The 22437-nt window shown below is 44.1% G+C and overlaps 1 protein-coding gene across 4 annotated transcripts in view; it reads left to right on the top strand.

Annotated features, from left to right (window-relative positions):
• The window catches only part of PPP1R13B (protein phosphatase 1 regulatory subunit 13B), a 139159-nt gene that overhangs the window by 33635 nt on the left and 83087 nt on the right, over positions 1-22437 (top strand). For all 4 annotated transcript variants that reach the window (XM_084630988.1, XM_084630991.1, XM_084630990.1 and 1 more), the window contains one exon: positions 13208-13355. In XM_084630988.1, the coding sequence (XP_084487114.1) occupies positions 13208-13355 (148 nt within the window). The remainder of the gene's footprint in view (positions 1-13207; positions 13356-22437) is intronic.

Here is a 22437-nt window from a genome sequence, read left to right as displayed (position 1 = left end):
AATGTGTGCATAACCATAGAAAAGTAGCCCTTTCTGTGGATGTACTCTGGCAAGGTGGTCTGATGTCAAAATAAGGATATGCATGCTGTCTATTGCTGCACCACAGTTATGGAAGTCTGTTTCTGCAAATCCATCCACTATGTCATGCACATTGCTGAGTCATAGTCCTGCATAGCAGGAGATGATTAATGACTGCACACTTGCATGACAGTGGCGCCTATAGTGAATTTTTCAGCTAAAAATATTCTCTCTAACTGGTAGCCATTTGGCATTGCAAATATTTTCAGTACGTTCACCATTCGCTTCTCCAGTATTATTGCAGTTCATTTTTGGTGTCCTTGCAATTGGAAGGTTGGGGCAAGCTGGGCTCTCAGATCCAGGAATGTGGCCTTGCACATCCAAAAGTTCTGCGGCTGCTGTTTGTCTTCACTTTCAAGTCCTTTATGATGTATCCCTACCCTAGCTATCCTTTCCTCATTTACTATTGAAATGTCAGTTTTTCCTCATCAGTTGGCAAATGATGCCTGCCTCCAAAGCCCATGAATTAAATTTTCTCACAAGCATCTTCATGCTTTTCTCTCTTGCTGTCCCTTATGCTTTAGGATCTTCCCATGAACATAAGAATGGTCTGACCCAGTAGGACCAAAGGTGTACCTAGCCCAGTATCCTGTCTGCCAACAGTGGCCAGTGCCAGGTGCCGCAGGGGGAATTAACAGAACAGGTAATCAAGTGATCCATCCCCTCTCGCTCATTCCCAGGTTCTGGTAAACAGAGGATAGGGACACTATTTCTGCCCATCCTGGCTAATAGGTCCATCAATGGCTATCCTCCATGAATTTATGTAGTTCATCAGACTTCAAGAATTAGAACATTCAAAAACCAGTTGGAGAACACTTCAATCTCTTTGCCACTTTTGGGCCTGTAATTGAGTGACCAATTCTTCAACAAAAAAACTTCAAAAACAGACTCCAACCAGGCTAAACAATAAAAGCTAAACAATGTTAATGGCTTATTGAGAACGCACACAAGGATTACCCTTGGAACTGTGTACAACAGAAACCACTCAGATAGCACTGTGCAATGGGAACTGTTTGACCCAGATCACAGGAAAAGAGTTTTCCAGCAAGTGGGAAGAAGATATAAAAGGGGGACAATGACATCCCAATGGAAACATCTAAGGAACAAAGACTGAACTGGGGGAAGTGATGGTCCCAGGCTAAAGGGATTTCTAGCCTGTGTATGGGAAACTCAAGCTGCAAAGCCAAGGCAGCTTGTGCCTTAGGAGTCTGCCAGCCTGTTTATCACTCGGGGTGAGAATTTGCATATTCATATCCCACCTGTCTAGTATGGTAAGATCAGTTTTGCATTTTTGTTTATTTACTAGGTAATCTGCTTTGATCTGTTTACTATCACTTATCAATCCTTTCGTAGTTAATAAATTTATATTTTAATCCAAACCAGTGTGCGTTTTTAACTAAGGTGTCTGGGGGAAAAATCTCAGCTTGGTTACCACAAGTGTGCATCGGCATCTTCACATTGAGGGAGAGGCAGACCAGGGGATAAACCTTTATACTGGCCAGATTTAACCAGGGCAGCACAGTACTGCTCTGGGATCAGAGGCTGGTGATTAGAGAGCCTGCATGTAACTGCAGCTGGATGTATCCCTACCTTTTTGAATGCTAGTGAAAGCTTGGGGGGGCTCTGCAACTTGTCACAGCAGCACAGTGTGAGAGGGAGCCTAGGCTGGTGGGTCAGAGGGCTCAGTGGTACCCCAGTTCAAGGTGGCACCCTAGGGGGAACCTGTCAGCTTTTCCTAATACCTAATCTAAATCTTCATTGCTGCAGATTAAGCCGATTGCTTCTTGTCCCACTTCAGTGAGCATGGAGAACAGTTGATCCCCATCTTCTTTATAACAGCCCTTAACATATTTTGAAGACTTATCAGGTCTGTCCTTAGTCTTGGTTTCTGAAGACTAAACATGCCATGGTGCACACCCCCCGCCCCCTCCCCCCCAACCTTTCTTAATAGGTCAGGTTTTTCTAAACCTTTTATCACTATTGTTGTTCTGGACCTCTTCAATTTGTCCACCTTTTTCTTAAAGGGTAGCACTCAGAATTGGACACAGTACACCAGCTGAGGGCACAAGTGTTATCTCCTATGTCTGTCGTGCAACACTCCTATTAATACACCCCAGAATATTAGACTTTTTTTGTAACTGCATCACACTGACTCATTTAATTTTCTGATCCACTGTGTTGGATCATATTAAAGAAGTTCTGTATTAAAATCACAAATGAGTTTGATTCCCCATAATTAATAATACCCTGGAATTTAAACTAAGGTCTCTTGGTTTTTGGTACTGTTTCTCTCCCTCTGTGTGAAACTTGCAAGCTGCTAATTGTGTTAGTACATTCTAAGACAGTCTGTTCTCAAAGCAATTCACAGAGAGAGACTCAACGCAATACTCTGTAACAACAGAAACAGCACCCAGAGACTCCCCGCCCTTTTGGTGTATTAACAATTGTGATTAAAATAGAGATAGAGGATGTATGTGGATGGATGCTTGGTGTGGATAATAACTGAATGATCAGGGAGGTGCCAGCCTAAGAATCCAGTGTCCATCGGCTGAAGGTGTCAAGTGGGAAATAACCAGAGGACCCCCCCCCCCCCCCCGGGAGGGCAGACTGGAATCCACCCAACAGCGTCAAGAATGGGAGAACCAAAGAACAAGATAACATCTTGGAGCCATCAGGAATGTGCTATCTGCTGATTGATTGATTCAGCAACAGCATGATGAAGCAATTCCCATAGACTGCCATAGGAAGAAATTCCTATAAAAATAGACTCTAAAAAGTGAGAACTTTGAGGTCTGATTCTGCAAACCAACTTCCAGGAGTATCAGATAAGCATGTGACAAGGCCCTGCTCCCTCCTCATGTCCAGGCCACCTGGCCAGTGGCTTGGCATGAGCAACTCTAAGCTGGTAACTATGATAACCTTGCAGAACGTGTGTGTGTGTTTGTATGAACCAATGTGTGAATAAATATGAGATTGAATGGAATGTTATAACTATAACTGCTTACTATGATTCTTTCTGTATGCACAATAAATGTGGTATTTTGCCTTTTCCCCTTTAAGATCCTGCTGGTTTTTATTTTATTGGTATAACCACTGTAACTCCAAGAAATTTATCAGTGTGTAGCTATTTCCCGTTTTGTAGTTGTGCATTTGATTTTTCTTTCCTAAGTGAATAGTAAATAGAACATAATGTTTATATTCTGTTTTGGTTTATGCCCTGTCACTTTATTTTTTACAAAATAAAGATTTAAAGCTCTTGGTAAAACTGAACTTTGTAATGCAACCTCAAGTAGCAGGGCTGTAGTTAGCAAAGGCAAGGTTGAAGAGTGCCTTGCACTTGAAATGAAATTTGGGGTGGTTTTTATGGTGTTTCTGGGAGTGCATGGAAGTTTGTTCTATAGTCTTGGGCTGAGTCTTAGGAAAGGTCTATCTCATGCACAAATTCTCTTTATCTTGTAATGGACAACTGACTCAGACAGCATTTGCTGATCAGTCCTCATCCTGGCGCTTCAGGCAATATTTTAGATACCTTAGGCCCAACCATTAAGTCCCTTGAAGGTGAGGACCAAGATTTTTTGTATGGGGTCATGACCTTTGTAGGGGTAATGTCCAGGTTTTCCTGCAGTGGCACATAATAGAGGAAAGTGGGATTGCTACTATGGAAATATCTTTGAACTCTGCGTAGTCTACTGTCTCTGTCGGCCTCTGGCTAACACCTGATAAATTTGAAAACAAATCAACCTCACCCTGTTTCTTCTAACTTTTGGAAAAGGAGGAGCATTATCTCTGTTTGCCCCTTCCACACCACAGCCTCCAGACTACAACAGTGAGCGTGGGAGCAATCTGATAACTGTAGTAATACATATGTACAAGAGTTTAGCCACAAACATAGTTATATTTGGGATCATGCTTCCTAAGTTAATGACTTCTACCAAATTATCTTGTACAACTTGACCATTTTGGTTACCCTTGTATCTAAAAATGGAAAAGATAAATGGGACAACAAGAAGGAAAATCTTGTTATTGTTCAATGTCTTGTGATTGACAGCCCTAAAAATACCAGATAATTAACTCGTGATTTATCACAAAACTAATTAACTCAATTTAAAAAATTGACCAGTTTTATTATTGTTTAACAGTGTGATTAAAATACCAATTTAAATTATGTTTGGATGACTTTTCTCAATGTTCAACTATATTGATTTCAATTACAGCACAGAATACAAAGTGTACACTGCTTTTATTTTGGGTTACAAATATTTACACTAAAGAAACCAGATATAGTATTTTTCAGTTCACCTCATACAAGTACTATAGTGCAATCTCTTTATCGTGACAATGAAACCTGCAAATGTAGGTTATATATAAATTTTGTGGTGGTGGTTATATAACTTCTGTGTTTGCATGTCATCTAAAACTTTAGAGCCTACAAGTCCAATCAGTCCTACTTCTTGGTCAGTCAATCACTAAGATAAACAAATTTGTTTACATTTATGGGAGATAATGCTGCCTGCTTCTTATATTTACAGTGTCACCTGAGAGTGAGAGCAGGTGTTCCCATAGCATGTTTGTAGCTGGCATTGCAAGGTATTTACATGCCAGATATTCTAAACATTTGTATGCCCCTTCATGCTTCGACCACCATTCCAGAGGACATGTTTCCATGCTGATTGTTTTTTAAAAACAAAACCCTTAATTTGTGACACAGCTCTCCCCAGAGGAGTTCAGTGTCTCCTGCTCTGTGATTTTACCCTCATTCTGCCATATATTTCATGTTATGGCAATCTCAGATGGCAACCCAGCATATGGTCAATTTTAAGACTGGGGAGGGCAAACTACAGCCCACGGACAGGATCTGGCCCATCAGGGCTTTCAGTCCGGCCAGTAGGATTGCCAGCCCTCTGGCGCAGCAGAGCTAAGGCAGACTCCCTGCCTGCCCTGGCCCCATGTTGCTCCCGGAAGTGGCCGGCACCATGTCCCTGTAGCCCTTAGAGCCCTCCCCTACCCCTCAATGTGCAGCCCTTGCCTGCAGGCACTGCCCCCCACAGCTCCCATTGACCAGGAACAGTGGCCACTACGAGCTTTGTGGGTGGTACTGACAGGTGAGGGGAGCATGCAGTGTAGCTGCCTGCCTCGCTCCACCCCATCCCACCCCCAGGAGCCACTGCTGGACATGGTGGCCACTTCTGGGAGCAGTACGGGGACAGGGCAGGCAGGGAGCTAGCCTTAGCCCTGCTGCGCACTGCTGTACCCCAGAGCTGCTCGAGGTAAGCGGCACTGAGCTGGAGCCCACACTCCAAACCACTCCTGCACTGCACTCCACTCCCCTAACTCCCTGGCTTGAGGCCCCTGCACCCCAACCCCTTGCCCTGAGCCCCCTGTCTTCAGCCCCCTTCCTGCACTCCAACCCCCTGCCCTAGCCCTACATTCATGGCCCTGTATACAATTTCCCCACCCAGATGTGGTCCTTGGGCGAAAAAGTTTGTCCAGCCCTTATTTAAGAACACTTTCATTGCAGATTTGAAAAAATGCAAAGAATGTACCAATATGAGATTTCTAAAGATAGCTACAGCACTCAACCCAGTGTTCAAGATTCTGAAGTGCCCTCCAGAATGGTATTCTGTTTAACAGCGCAATTAAAACTGCGATTAATTAGGATTCATTTTTAAAATCATTTGACTGCCTTAGTATTTTTATCTTAATCTATTCTATCCATTGCTTCAACAGTTTTTTTGGTTTTTATTATGTGGGATTTTTTGTAATCCTTAATGTATCTAACATTTCCAAATAGATAAGATAATGTGGACATAAAATAGATTACATGCAGAAAATGTAATGATCATATAATTCAGTTTGTCAGGAACCTCAGATTTAAATGGAATGAAATTTTAGATGAAAGGCCAGTTATTTGTAAAACAAAACCATGTAGTATTAACTTTTTTAAAAGGCTTGTATCATTTTCCCTTCATCCCCCACAGCACCACCAATTTAACTTTTTTCCAGTTTGTTAGGTTAAAAGTAGGAATCCTGTTAAAAGAATCATGTGACTTATGTTTTTAATATGATTTTTAAGTATCTTGAAATAGCATAGCACTATCTTGCATTCTGACAGCTTGTCCTACTTTCTGAAACTGAAATACTTTATGAACATCAGAAAGCATGCATTTGTGTTGAAATGCACTGAAGCCTGAAAGCCATTCATGTTAACTGATTAAGTTGATAAATATCACTGAAGGGTAAGGTAGCAAAAGGATTTTATGTACTGTTTTTAAAGTTGCAGTTTAAGACATTTAGTTAGCAAATCTAATCCTTTGGATCTTGGAGAAATACAAACCTAGCATTTGTAATGAAAAATATTTGAACTAAATATTTTCTTCTAAATAAGAAGTCCTATGTAGTGGGATAGATAGCTAGATAGCTAGATATAGATAGATAAATAGATATTTATCTCTCTATCTGCTGTGTTTGTTGAAGTAGTATTTGAGTACAAGATCCCGTGAGTAGTTCAAACAATACTGTATGTTCTTTCCTCCCTTTCTCATTAATAATTATCATGTTACTGTGGGAAAAGATGGTGGAGAGGCATTTCATTCTGAAGTTAAGGGTTGTGGTTTTTCTTGGCTCTTCAAGGAAAGTTTTTCACAGTCATAGGCCAGCTGCCAACATAGCGGTCTGTCCTGTCAGTTTTCCTCTTGATCTAGATAGTTACGATGTTCCTGAGACATGTAGCTCATGTGGTAAATCTTAAGTGCAGAGGTAAAGGTAATTCCTCAGAGACGCTCAGCCCATGGAGAGCAAAGAAAATAAGAGCAATATCTGAAACCTAACTTGGTATTCAGTGAGGAACAAATGAAAGTATTGCGGTCTGGAGATAGCTTACTCCTGAATTTTTTTGCCTCATTGTCTGGAGCATTGTTCCAAGTATCATGCATTGCACTAATCAAGCAGGGAGCATATGAAAGCATGGATTAAAGTGTCTAAATCCTCCTTTATCAGGAACAGGAACAATCTCTTAGTGGGAGCAGGTATTTTGCAGTGGCTTCCGTTTGAAAATCCATTATCCATAGATAAGGACTTGCTAATTCCTCCATACTTTAGTCAAGAGGTTAAAGAAGCCTTTTTCATAATGGTAAAAAATTGCATATGGACAAGGCCCCATGGACACACTGGTTCAAAATCTGAGGTGGAAGCTCTTAAGTTCTGAAGCAACATTCATTTATTCTGTCATCATGAACTATCATTACCACCCCATCATCCACACCCAATCACACATAGCTATGGCTCACAGTTGAAAATACTCTGCAAAATTTGTTGATTTACTTTCAACCATAATTGTGTTTGAAAACGTTTTCCCTGTGTTCTCTAGGTGATCTGTTCCACAGCTCCTTCCCATCCATATGTATTTGGAACGCTTATAGTTGGTTTCAGCAGCATATCTGCTGATCTGAAGGCCTCAGTTGCTGCACTGTTCTCTGGGCTGCCTAGCTTGCTCCCTATACTTCTGGTCCCCAGTTGCAAGTTAGACTCAGCACTGGTTCCCCATCCTCCTGCCTGGCTATCTGGAACAGTCCAAGGAACATTCTGGTGAAAGTTGCAGAGCAACAGAAAGTTGAAGGCAGGTCCTAGCAGGGCAGGCAGATAAAAAAAAAAAATGTATTGGGCACTTAAATGCAGTAAAAATGGTGAATTCAGTGGCAGGCTGAATTCTATGCCCTAGTGGGGAAAATATCAAATTACGTACTGTAAAATTCATGGTGACCCAATTTGAGATTAATGGGGCAGATCATACTTCACAAGGCTGTTTGATTTAGGCTGTCTGCAGATGCAGTCAGGTACCGTTGTATTGATTTACACTAGTTTCATGTCATGGTTACAAATTTCATAATCGGAAAGACTGGGAATTTTTTTTAATTAAAACTCAAGATTCCAGTAAACTATTCAGGTACAAGGGGGTGAATTCTGCAATAAATTCTACAGCCATGGAATACTGTGATCATGTCTGAGCCTTGTCTACCCTAGGAAAAGTCAAATATTTAATTCACTGACAGTGCTAATGACAGTCGAAGATATTGTGTAGGTACAGGCTTTTTTTTTTTTTTTTTTTTTACAACTGTTATCTAATCAAAAGATGGCTGCATCCTATCTACACTATAGCTTCCAACATGGTTACCACTGGTGGAGAGCCATAGGTCTGAATTTGTCTAGTGTAGCCTCATCTTTAGATTACTACCTTTCCAACATGGAAGTGTATTGATTTCAAAGACCTTAAGCTTCAGTATATTGGGAAGGAGGTGGCTGAAGGGAGGTGGGGGCAACAGTGGTATAGAGGACGGAGCTAAAAGCTAGGACACTTGGTTTCTGTTTGCAGTTTTGAATCACTAAAACTATGCAAATATCATCCCCTTTTAGAAAGTTGTGTGAGGTCTGTGAATGAAAATTTGTTATGAGTGTAAGGATCGAATTTAAGTCTATTAGGATGGATTAATGAGAATCCGTTGATTGAGAAGCTGCTTAATATTTTTTTTAATCTTCATTGTTCAATGTGTAGCCCTTGGCCTCTTACCGCACAGTGCGTACTATGTAAACCCTGCTCTGAAGACAGAATTAATAATTTCCTCAAACTCTTATGGCTCTCATGGCCGTAGTAATATTTCACAAATGTTGATTCTTCATAAAACTCCTGTAAGGTAAGGGGATGGTGTTATCCCCTTTTTATAGATGGAGAACTGAGGTGCAGAGATTCTATTCAAAAGTATCCACTAATTTGAGGTGCTTAATTTGAGTTACCTAGGACCTGATTTTTCAGAATATTTAACACTATATAGCACCCTGTATATTCCAGCCCAGCTGCCACTCTGTGGCAGAGGTAGGGGTAGAATCCAATTCACTAGGACAGTATTCAACTTCCTTACCCATGAGACCTTCCTTTTTCTTTCCAAAGTCATTCACTACACACCTTTCAACTTCATCAACAAATAAGGCAGGGGTCCTACAGACAAGACTTCTTTAAAACAACCCTGATTCATGCCCAGGGCAGGTCCATCTTCTGCACTGTGGAAAAAATAGTATCTGATAATTTACTTACAAACTGTAGCATAATGCATATGCACGTGGGGGCTGAATTAAGGCTACATAGGTAACAGTAGTTGTGACACTTCGTAACTTCTGAATGCTTGAAGTTGTAATCCTAATATTTCAGTGTGGTTGTGTGCATGTAGCTTCCTAGCTTTTTAAGAAGTGTACTGAAAAAACAAATTTCATCATGTAACGGCATACTGATGTCCACAGTGATCATCAGCAGAGTTGGTATCTTTAGATCCACCAGACAGATCTCTGCCACCTGTTACTATTGGAGTAACTGATCGCACTAATAATGTGTCATCACTAATAATGTGTCATGTGGATCAGTACCAGAGGAGGGGGGCACTTTGAGAGAAACCCACTGACAGAGATTTCAGGAGAGTAGGGGGAGTGGAGTGGTAAGATTCTGGAATTTTGGGCTCCATTGTAGGTTCTGGGGGAGAGTGCTCTAGAATCTAGTGGACACTGACTTTTTCTGCCTGTTTCTCCTAGACTAGACCCTTTCTACCCTCTTGTCTCTAACCTGTCCCATTCCTGTCTCTCCCTACCTCTGGCTCCTTGTAGCAGTTCCATTTTCCTCACCTACTTAGTCCCAGTCTCTGTTACTCAGGTTTCTCAGCCTCTTTGCCCATGTAGTTGTAGTCTCTCTCTCCCTTTTGTACTCACTGTCCAAGTCCCATCTCCCCTGCCCCAACTCTTTCCCTCCCCACATCCAGGCCCAGTTTTAACTTGCCCTGCCAGTCCCAGTTAACTCATTCCTCATTTAGTCTCTCCTTCCCCCACCCCCCTTATCTGTTTATCCTAGTATTATTGAGCCCCTCTAACCATAGTATCTGAGCTAATGGAACACCCCTCTGAGGTAGGGAAGTACTGTTTTATCCACATTTTACTAATGGAGTACTGAAGTACAGTGACTGAGGGCTAGTTTCACAAAAGGAGTTGGCTGCCTAACTGCTAGTGGAGCCTGATTCTGGGATTTACAAAACCCACACTCTGCTGCTGCCAAACCCTCTAGGCACTTAAACTCTGCCTAAATTTTTGTAATAAAATTCCTTAGTTGCTTATGTTTCTGCTTCTGGGCATGTATGGGACAGCCTCACTCTTGGCATCTGGACGCTTACGGCCCAGAATTATGCATGAACCAAGGGAAGATAGGTGTTCCTTTGTTAAACTCTTCTGCGGGGACTAATCAGGTAAGTATGTTCAGCACTCACCTTTTGGATCGAGACCTGATTGCAAATTGGCACAAAACAGGTGGTGGAGGGTTGCAGAGGAGGAGCCAGGGGACCTGATCCTCCTCCTCCCACCTCTCATATGAATGGTCTAGCCACCAAGCTCCAGAATCATTTTCATACTTGAACACATGTTCTCTCTTGTGTAATGATTCTTGCATTATTTATCTACAGTGGAACAGCGTCAATAGGAGAGACTGAGGGAACTCCACATCAATATACCCCAGTGCCTAGGACACTCCCCTAAGAGGTGGCAGACCCATTTTCAAATCCCTTTCCCCCCTCAGGGAAACTGAGGGTCTCCCATATCTCCGGTGAGTACCCTAGCCTCTGGGCTAAAAGTTTTATGAGGGAACTCCTCTCCTCTCCCTCCCTGGCTTCTTGCAAAAGTCATAGGTGAGGGTTTATAGCTGAAAATCTGAAAGCAGAGGGAGGTGCTTCCCTGCAGCCTGGGCTTAAGTGCCAATTTTCCTGAGATGTGCAGGATTTAGTACATACCCCTTGACTTGACATTATCTTGGTTAGCTTAGGTGGAGAGCTGCCTAGTGTGCTGGTTTTTGTAAATCTCCATTCTGAGGCTCATATCCCTCCATTCCTTGTGCAGGAGGCCTGAGCACCAAACTCAGACTTTATGAATCCTAGTGATTCTTTTTCTGGGCACCTAAAAGATATGGTGACACTGAGTGTCACCACTCCTAAGTACCTGTGTGAACCTAGCCCTGAGTGACTTGCCCAAGATCACACATGCAATCTTTGGTGAAGCAGGAAATTGAACCTAGGTCTTCCAAGTTCTAGGCTAGCACCCTATCCACTGGCTCATTCTTCCTCTAACCCTAACCTTTCTTTGGCTCCTACTCAGTCTCCTTGCATGGCCAGTTCCAGCTGTCCCCATGTACTCTAGCTCCTTGTCCAATCCCAATATCCTCAGACTTCATACCTTCTCCTCTGAAAGCCAACTGGCTTCTAATTGCAGTCCCAGAGTCCCCTCTCTTGCCCAGCCAGTCAGTTTCTCCCTCCAAACTCAGTTTCTCTGCCTGTGTCAGTGGACCAGGTTGTAGGCAGCCATGCTTAGTGGTGGGAGCTGGGGGGGGGGGTCAGGGCTGAAGTCAGAGCCTGAACATTGGATCTAAGTGAGGCAGAACTGCAGATCAGAACTGGATTATCGGGAGTCAGGGAAGACCGGAGCAGAGCTGGTTCTGAGGCAGCACCAAGGCTGGGTGAAGGGCAGGATTTTGGCCTGGAGTGGTGGAAGAGCAGATCAGGAGTAGGGCTTCAAGAGATGAGCAAAGGGAGGCGGAACATACATGGGCACGTACATTGAGCAGCCAGAGAGCTACTGCTGTTGCTAGGTTTAAGAACCTGCCTGGTGGCTTTTGCAGCCAGTCAAGCAGGGGAGTCCATCAAGCAACCTAGCTGGCTTGTTAGGGCATAGTAAATACTGAGCAGGTACACCTGAGGGCCTTACTCCTGACAGTCTGTTTCCCCTGCCCCCATCTTTTTGTATCACCTTTCCTTCTGCTCCTTTCTCCCCTCCCTCCCCAGCACAGTTATTGTCCCCTCTGTATTTGAATCTGGTAGCCTCCTCCTGTATGCTGGCACCTACTGGAAGTGGGTAGTGTCAGTGTGTCACTGACAGCAAAAGACAGGCAGGCAGTTTTGGGCAGTCAGTGGAGTCCCCCTGTGGTTGGAGGGCCCCTAGGCTGTCTGGAGCCCCAAGCTCCCACTCCCCACAGCCAGAGGAGCCCTGGGCCAGCCAGAGCCCCCTGCCGAGCTGCGCTTCACCTCCTCTCCTGAGGCTACAGCCACCTCGTAGGAAAAGCGTCTCTTCTCGATGAACCACCTGAGCTTTTTACATGTTCCATGCAGGTTCCAGTGCTGCTGAGAAGGCAGTATCTGCTTCTCCCCAGGGAGATGACTGTTAGACCTTCCAGCCCCCCTGGAACCTGCATGGAGCATATGAAAAGCTCAGGTGACTTGTCGGGAAGAGATGCAGATGGCTGTGATCTCAGGAGGGGAGGCACAGCCTGGCATGGCCTATTATAACTGTTGCCTATGCTGTTACTTCTAGGGCCTGGCCACGCCCTGGCCTGGAGGCAGTGGCCATTACAAGGAAAAGTCTTAGCTTCACTCCTGTAGTCCCCAGTTGGAGTGAACATGCTCAGTTGTTCTGTGGGATGGCTCGCAAATAGGGGCTGCAAGGGAATGGATGGAACATGCTCAGTCTCTGTGGGAATGGCATGTACACAGTCTGGTTAGCTTTAGCAGCTGAGAGGCTCAAGTGAGCTTGGTGAGGGACTCTTAGAATCGGTTAGTTTTTAGATGCTAGCAAGTTTGCTGGGCATGTGTAAACTCGGTGCTTTTGTTCTATTTCCCCCCCCGATTTATAGGTTGGTCAGATTTAGGTGGATTTTCACAGGGATGGCAAAAGCAAATACCTGACACAAAGGCACCCCCAAATTTCAAGTTCCTGCTCCAAAGACTGGGGGTACTAGAATATTTCAAAGAAAAGGTCTTGAGAGCCTTTTAATACGGGGGGGAAAAAACAGAAATATTATTTTGTTCTCACTTCATTTTCAGCAAGAGCTGAACCATTCTGGCTGGACCTTTCTTAAAAAAAAAAAGAAAAAAAAAAGAAATTCAGCTTGATACAGACACCCAACATAGAACATTTCAGCCCAAACAGTTAAAGGAATTGAAAATGGGGTCTTTAAATAGGAAGTGTCTGTGTCCTTAATATCAATTTAAAGGAAGACTGTATAAAACTGGACTCTGTTTCCGTTTGGTGTTTTTAATTGTTGTATCATTCTTCTTTTCAGATGATATTAACTGTGTTCTTGAGCAACAATGAACAGATTTTGACAGAAGTTCCAATTACACCAGAAACAACCTGTCGAGATGTTGTGGAGTTCTGCAAAGAACCCGGCGAAGGAAGCTGCCATCTGGCTGAAGTGTGGCGTGGAAATGGTAAGCGAAGTGCTCCTTGGTAACAGATGTACATTTCATCATATTTATTAAGATAAATGCAGATTTTATTACTGGTTTTTAGTTTATTTTGCTTTTTCTAGAGAATTTTTTGCTGAATATTAAGATATCAAATGGTCACAGCTGTAAAAAGAAATACAGCCCTTGCTGATTTTTTTTCCCTTGTCCCTTCCCAGCTGGAATATTTTATGAAATGTAGTAGACAAACAATAAATGTCTCTAAGGTTATGTGAGACATTTCACATTTTTAGTTTAAATAAACAGCTAAACTGAACATTTTACTTAAGCAGAAATTTTAGTTTAGTAAATTCATTTTGGGCTTGGTTTTTAAGCTAAAATCTCTCGCTTCTCCCCCCCCCCCAATTATCAAACCTGCAAACCCAACTGGGATCTAAGGCTACAGCTGCTCTACAAGCTAGAGGTGTGATTATCTTGCTCATGTACATGCTAGCTCTCATTGAGCTAGCCCATGTATAAATAGCAGTGTAGCTACCATAGCATGGGTGGAGGCATGGTTGAGGCATGCTGAGTACAAACTTGCCTGAGACAATGGATATATATGCAGTACAGCTCAGCTGTGCTTCTGCACTCTATCTTCCTCTTTTCATGGAAGCTTCATTTCTGGTGATAGCCAATGCTTCTGGCTCTGGGTTGTGATGTCTTGTATTTAATTTTCCATAAATAAGTGGTTTTCCATATGTCTCCGTCTCCTTGTTTATCTTAAACCATGAAATCTCCCTTCCTAACTTCTCTAGCCTTGCTTTAGGATTGGGGAAGATTGGGTGGCATTCTTCAGACATTTGTAGAGCCCTTCCAGAATAAGCTGTTCAGATAATACTGAAGTCCTATTCTCTTTATTAATTTCAAGATTCTAAAGAAGTGAGAGGTATCTCAATGTGTCTTCTCCTACGACCTCAGAACCTACATCTAACTTTTTTTAAAATGCTCCTTTCTTCCATTTGCACAGCTCCCATGTTGAGTTAAACTCACAGGATGGGTGTGTACAATACTGGGCTTTTAGTAATATATTTCCAAGCTTAAGTATAAATGTACTGTGCAGTATTTCTCCTGTGAGGGGAGAAAAAAGCAAAACTTAAAGTATCTCTATAGTTCTTTAGACACACTCCTGTGAATGGCACTGTGAGGTCTAATGTGTGTCTCCCCTCTTTTCTCCACCCCACCTCCCAGCACCACAGTGCTGTATAGTAGTTGTCTTAATTACCTCATGGCTCTGTGTAGAGGCTATATTCCATTTTGAATTGTCCAAGGGCTGGAGTATAAATTTAGCTCAAGTCTCAATCATACTAGCCTCAAGTCTCAGCAGGACTCCTAGTGATATCAGTGGAAGGTTTGCAAAGGATTGGGGGTAGAATAGGGCTTTTAACTTTACTTACTACTGCTAAGTGCATTATTGTCAAATTTCATGTCACTCAGTGGGAAGAGATGATTACATTTTAGGTCCATCCCTCCTTTTGTTTTTCTTTTCTTTGTGTCTTCTCATTTCTTCCTTCTGAATGGCTCTCCCTTTTTAAAGATCAGCAATAGAATAGTTAATGCTGACATTTAAGTGTCATTTAAACATTTCAGTTAGATTAATGAAAGATGGGGAAGTTCACACCTGAGTCATTGTTACAGACTGTCTGCAGCCTTAAGAATATCCACTTCCATTGTTAAGAAGTAAGCTGCTAACCCTCATGGATGCACAGAAAACTTTCTAAATGCAAACCAAATGTAACTGAAGGTATTGTCTTCCTAAGAATCTGAATGTCATGTGGACTGCATAAATACATAAAGTGGACCACAAGTAAGGAGTTTGACACCACTGGAATAGGTCTAATATCTTGAATGTTTTTAGCCCTTCACTTTGTTCCTGTATGTACCTCCAAAGTATCCGAAGTAAGGATGAATTTATTGGATTGTTCAGAGAATGTAGTATCAACTAGCTACAAAAGATTACCTGGCAAGTGATTTATTCAGACGCTCACTGGATATTTTTAGTTTCTAATGTTTTGGTGAGAATGGCAGGGTACAGCCTGTGTGACAAATATAGGCACAAGCTTTCTATAATAACTACTCGGATCCAGTAAAGACTACAATTTTGTGGTTGTAGTTCATGACCTTTTCAATGTGCTGAACACTTTGGGCAAAAATCCTGAAGTTGATAGTTTATCTAGAATATGATCCTCCCACAAAGATTAGTAAAAACTTGAACAATCTCTCAAAGTAGACATGTAGCTTCTGCTGTATGGGCTATCAAACTGTTTGATATATGCTTATTGTGATGCTGGCAGACCTCACATCCATGCATCCGGACCACCACGAGCCTCACCATGTCAAGCCTCACCCCTGCATCTGGAGCCCACCACACCTGGCCTGCTACCTACCCTCTGCCGGGCTGAGCTGCTAGTCCTAGCTGGGATGAGGGTGGGGGAGAAGTGCACTTCCCCTGCATGGATTGGCTGGGTCTGGGTCAGACCCATGCCCAGAAACTCCCCTGGCTCTGCACCCCCACCTTGCTTCCTGCCCCCTTTGCTCCATGTCCTGCAAGAGCTGCTATGAACACAACTTTGTCCTCCAAACCATCATCAAAATGACCAGAAGGGTGCAGAGGCAGTGCACGGTAGCAGGGCTCAACCTGGCCAATGCCTTTGGGTCCATGCCCCACCACCACATCTTTGCCATGCTCCAGGAGTTTGGGATGCCAGAGAACTTCCTCCGTGTGATCCAAGAGATGTACGAGGGATGCAGCACCACCATTCGCTTGGTCGAAGGGGAGACCGCCAAGATCCCAATCCGGAGCGGAGTTAAGCAGGGCTGTCCCCTCAGCCCCATCATCTTTAACCTCGCCATGGAGCCGTTGCTGCGAGCAATCTCCAAGGGCGCAGATGGCTTCAACCTCCACGGTGAGAGGGTGAGCGTCCTGGCTTACGCGGATGACCTGGTCCTGACCGCAGATGACCCAGAGAACCTCCAGCATATGCTAGATGCCACCAGTCGAGCCCCCAATTGGATGGGGCTCTGCTTCAATGCAAAGAAGTGCGCATCCCTCCACATCGATGGCAGCAAAAGGGACTCGGTGCAGGCAATGGAGTTCCAGATCCAGAGCGAGCCTGTCATCCCCCTGGCAGAGGGCCAGGCCTACTGACACCTCAGCACACCGATGGGTTTCCGTGTCCGGCAGACACCCGAGGACACCATCCAAGAGATCTTACAGGATGCTGCCAAGATCGACACCTCACTGCTAGCACCGTGGCAAAAGATAAACGCCCTGAACACCTTCCTGATCCCCCGCATCTCGTTTGTCCTAAGGGGATCTGCCATGGCAAAGGTACCCCTCAACAAGGCAGACAAGATCATCTGGCAGCTGGTGAAGAAGTGGTTGTTTCTTCCCCAGAGAGCCCACAATGAGCTGGTCTATATCACCCACAGGCATGGCGGTGCCAATGTCCCCCACATGGGTGACCTGTGTGACATTGCGGTGATCACCCATGCCTTCCGCCTGCTGACATGTCCCGACGCCATGGTAAAGAGCATCGCAGCAAAAGCCCTCCATGACGCAACACAAAAGCGGATCAGCAGAGCCCCCTCCAACCAAGACACCGCCAGCTTCCTGAGCGATTCCCTGGATGGCGAATTTGGCTGAGACGGGGGTGACATCGCTTCGCTGTGGTCCCGCGCCCGCAATGCCACGCGCTGCCTGGGGAAGCACATCGGCTGCCGCTGGGAGTGGTGCGAGGAGCGCCAGGAGCTGGGAGTTCTGGTGCTGCAGATCAGGTCTGAGGACAACACCATAGTCACCCCACGCACCAGGGGCATGCTGGAGAGGACCCTGAAGGCAACCATCAACTCGCTGTACATAGAAGCCCTGAAGCATAAGCCAGACCAGGGAAAAGCCTTTGAACGGACCAGCAAGTGGGATGCCAGCAACCACTTCCTCGCCGGGGGCGGCTTCACCCGCTTTGCTGACTGGCGGTTCATCCACCGCACCCGGCTCAACTGTGTCCCGCTCAACGGAGCCGTCCGCCACAGGAACCGAGACAAGCATCGCAGGAAGTGCGGCTACTCCAACAAGACCCTGCCCCATGTCCTTGGAGCAGGGCTTGCAGCTGCATGAGCCTGGCGGCTGCGCCACAACACCATCCAGAACCGCCTGGTGAAAGCTATCGCCCGTGCCTGCGGGAGGTCGCTGTGAACTGCACCATCCCCGGTACTGACAGCCCGCTGCGACCCGACGTGGTAGTCACTGACAAGGCCCAGAAAAAGATCATCCTCGTCGACATCACGGTCCCCTTTGAGAACAGGACCCTGGCCTTCCGAGAAGCCCGAGCTCGGAAACTGGTAAAATACGCCCCTCTGGCAGACACCCTGAGAGCAAAGGGCTATGAGGTGCAGCTGGACGCCCTGATCGTCAGAGCCCTGGGCTTTTGGGACCCCTGCAATGAATGTGTGTTGCGGACCTGCAGGATCTGCACTGATAAATCATCTCCCTGAATTACATTAGTTATGTTGACAAAAGTTCTCTTCCATTGACATAGCTGTGTTTGCACTGGAGGTTGTTAGCAGAGCTTATGTATGTCTTTCATACCTCCTGACCAATGTAACTATGGCGACTTACCTTCTAAATGTAGATCAAGCTTTAGGCTTATGGATTGTGACAGGGTCAGGCTGGATGGCTATAGGAGAGTAATAGAAGGCAGCTATATTAGCCCCAGGCTAAGTAGGTCCCTTTTCCCTGGGTAAGGTAACAGGAAGGTTCCAGAACAATCAGGAACCTTCTGGAGACAATAAAGACAGGCTGATTAGAACACCTGCAGCTAATCAAGAAGCTGCTAGAAGCAATTAAGTCAAGCTAATCAGGGCACCTGAGTTTTAAAAAGGAGCTCACTTCAGTTTGTGGTGTGCATGTGAGGAGCTGGAAGCAAGAGGCAGTAGGAGCTGAGAGTGAGAACGCAGACTGTTGGAGGAATGAGGTGTACAAGCATTATCAGACACCAGGAGGGAAGTCCTATGGTTAGGATAAAGAATGTGTTGGGAGGAGGCCATGGGGAAGTAGCCCAGGGAGTTGTAGCTGTCGCACAGCTGTTCCAGGAGGCACTCTAGACAGCTGCATTCCACAGGGCCCTGGGCTGGAACCTGGAGTAGAGGGCGGGTTTGGGTTCCTCCCAACTCCTGGTCAGACACAGGAGGAGTCAACCTGGGCTGTGAATTCAGAAAGAGCCAAGCTGAGGGCTGCTGTGAAGCTCCAAGGTGAGCAAATCTGCCAATAAGCGCAAGACCCAGCAAGGGTAGAGCAGGAACTTTGTCACAGGATCCATTTTAGAGAAGTTCAAAAACTCACTAGTGTGGGCAAAAAGAAAAGGAGTACTTGTGGCACCTTAAGACTAACCAATTTATTTGAGCATGAGCTTTTGTGAGCTACAGCTCACTTCATCGGATGCATACCGTGGAAACTGCAGCGGACATTATATACACACAGAGATCATGAAACAATACCTCCTCCCACCCCACTGTCCTGCTGGTAATAGCTTATCTAAAGTGATCATCAAGTTGGGCCATTTCCAGCACAAATGCAGGTTTTCTCACCCTCCACCCCCACACAAACTCACTCTCCTGCTGGTAATAGCCCATCCAAAGTGACCACTCTCCCTACAATGTGCATGATAATCAAGGTGGGCCATTTCCAGCACAAGCAAGTTATTGTAACTTCAACATATGCTAAACTATTCAAGTTAACTTGGTCTGTTTAGTTCATGTTAATCATACACTGTTTTGTCTACATTAGTGTTAGAACAGGTTAGCTAATACTCTTTAACACAGCACCTTTAAATCCTAGTCAAGACAAACACTTATACTCAAAACACAACTAATTTTGTTTAGGTTTAAATGGTGGTGCCTTGGTAACATATTAGTATATGCACTAGAAGAAGGCTTCAACATCCTTCTTGCATTTGTTATATTCAAGGAAATTGTAGCTGCTTTTTTTTTTAAATGAGATGAAAATTCCTAGTGGAAGGAATGGAAGCAAGTTTGAACTGCAGTGTGAATTGAGATGGAATTTAAATGAGTATGCATTGTGGGGTAGAAAGGAGTAATTTTAAATTGGATGTCAAATTCTGTTAAAATGTTTAGGCCAGAGCAACAAGAAAAGGAAGGCCAGCTCTTACTGCTTGTTTCTTTTACTACCAAATCAAGGAAACACCTATCATTTAAATCAGCCTCTGTAGCAGATGACTGTAGGATAGCTAATATGATGCCAATTTTTAAAAAACTCCAGAGGCAATTCCAGGCTGGTATGCCTAACTTCAATACCAGGCTAATTGGTTGAATTTTTGTATTAACAGAATTATCAGACGCATAGATGAACACAATTTGCAGAGGAAGAGTCAACATGGCTTTTGTAAAGGGAATTATGCCTCACCAATGTGTTAGAATTATCTGAGGGGGTCAACAAACATGGACAAGGGCGATCCATTGGATATAGGATACTGGGACTTTCATGAAGCTTTTAACAAGGTCCCTCATGAAAGGCTCCTAAGCAAAGTAAGCAGTCATGGGATAAGAGGGAAGGTCCTTTCTTGGATCAGTAACTGATTAAAAGACAAACAAAACGTAGGAATAAATGTTTTTCAGAAATAGAGATAAATAGTGGGTGTCTCTCCAGGGTCTGTACTGGCACCAGTACTGTTCAACATACTCTGAATGATCTGGAAAAAGGGGTAAACAATGATGTGTCAGAATTTGCAGATGGTACAAAACTATTCAAGATGGTTAAGTCCAAAGCAGACTGTGAGGCATTACCAAGGGATCTCACAAAACTGGGTGACTGGGCAAGAAAATGACAGATAAAATTCAATGTTGATAAATGCAAACTAATGCACATTGGACAACATAATCCCAACTATACATATAAAATGATGGGGGTCTAAATTAGCTGTTACCACTCAAGAAAGAGCTCTTAGAGTTGTTGTGGATAGTTGAGCAGCTGTTTTCAGACAATGTGAAATGTCAGGCAAAAAAGTTTGCAATGTTAGGAACTATTAAGAAAGGAATAGAGAAGACAAAATATAATGCCTCTATAGAAATCCATGATACGCTCACATCTTGAATACTACATGCAATTCTAGTCGCCCCATTTAAAAAAAGATGTACTGGAATTCAAAAAGGTACAGAGAATGGTAACAGAAATAAATGATTAGGGGGTATGGAACAGTTTTCATATGAGAAATTTAAAGGACTGGGACTTTTCAGGTTGGAAAAGAGAAGACTAAAGGGGGATAGGGTAGAGGTCTTATAGAGGTATAAAATCTTGACTGGTGTGGAGAAAGCGAATAAGGAAATGTTTACTCCTAATAGCACAAGAACTAAGGGTCCTCCATTGAAATGAATAGGCAGCAGGTTTAAAACAAAAAAGTACTTATTCATAAATGCACAGTCAACCTGTGGAGCTGATTGCCAGGTGATGCTGTGAAGGCCAAAACTATAGCAGGCATATAAAGAACTAGATAAGCTCATGGAGGATAGGTGCATCAATGGCTATTAGCCAGGATGGGCAGGAATGCAACACAATGGTCTAAGTGTCCCTAGCCTTTGTTTGCCAAAAGCTGGGAGTGAACCACAGAGGATGGATCATTTGATTGCCTGTTCTGTTCGTACCCTCTGAAGCACCTGGCCTTGGCTGTTATCCGGGGATCTTTCAACCCAAAGCTCTTGGTAACTTTTACTCTGTGTGAGGTGGTGTCAGGAAATAAATCAGGGAAGACATGAACATCTGACTGATAGGTGGCTGGCACAAACAGGACAACACGAGTGCTTTCACTTAAAGCTATATTTTACTTAGTCTCAAGCAGTTACACACGTCTGCAAAAGGTTAGTAAAACACTCCAACCCTTGATAATTACCAAAGCTGAGTGTGGCTCTTGAATGACATAGCAGCAGGCGTCCAGTGGCCAAATCTTCCGTCTGCCAGTGGGGACTGCAAGATGTATCCAGAGGGAGAGTCCAAAAAGAGTCCAACTACCTCAAACTTTCCCTGTTATTTATACATTAGTAATAGAATGACATGTCCCTTAAAGAAAACTTGTTAAGTAAGCAGTTTCAGTGGTCAAGCAAGAGGTTCCTTCTGAGTATCAATTAACCGGTGTGGGATTTTCCAGAGTTTGCAGCCTTGAGGCCCCAATAGACATTCCTGGGGCATATCCTGCTCTTCTAAAAATGTATGTATCAGCCACTTCAACACAATTCTTATCAGGAAGGACACGGGGTCAAGCTGCCCTCTCTGTAGCACCCAAAGACACCCTCCCTCCCCACCTTGGTTAAGCTAAGCCTGCTGATCTGGCCAATTTACAGCCTGCTGCCTTGGCTGCTTTTAGCAATAAGCCATAGTGGTTTCAGGCATTTTACTGGTTTGCCAAAGTCTCCCCATACATGGCCATTTTTGGAAGACAGGATCCTGGGCTAGATTGACCATTGGTCTGACCCAATATGGCTGTTCTTATGACCTAATTATTGATACATGCAATTATGACGCTATCTCAGGGTATATGATTCCCACTATTATAGTCACAGGCATTCTTTTCCATGCCTTAGGGGGGACAATGATTAAAAACGAGCAAAAGCATCACAAGCATTAACTAGGTCTGATTTATTATTAAAGATAAGAAATCATTAAACAAAATAGAAATGATTGAAATAAACTGGTTGTCAGTTGTGTTCTATTACAATCTCTTCTGTCTGCCTCTGTGGGCATGGCTACACTTGCAGATGTAGAGTGCTTTGAGTTAAACCAGCCTTTGTAGAGCGCAGTAGGGAAAGCGCTGCAGGCTGTCCACACTGATGGTTTCAAGCACACTGGTGTGGCCACACTTGCGGCGGCATTGGGAGCGGTGCTTTATGGGCAGCTATCCCAGCATGCAAGTAGCTGCAACGTGCTTTTCAAATGGGGGTGGGGTGGAGTGTGACAGGGAGTATGTTGTGTGTATGTGGGGGGAGAGAGTGGGTTTTTGGGGGGCTTAGAGCATGTCAGCATACTGTCCTGTAAGTCCAGACAGCAGCAGACCTCCCTCCT

Source organism: Lepidochelys olivacea, assembly GCF_965140295.1.
Source record: "Lepidochelys olivacea isolate rLepOli2 genome assembly, chromosome: 6".
Classification (NCBI taxonomy): Eukaryota; Metazoa; Chordata; order Testudines; family Cheloniidae; genus Lepidochelys; species Lepidochelys olivacea.
The sequence above is the reverse complement of the archived record's forward strand: the minus strand, read 5'-3'. Positions and strand labels throughout refer to the sequence as shown.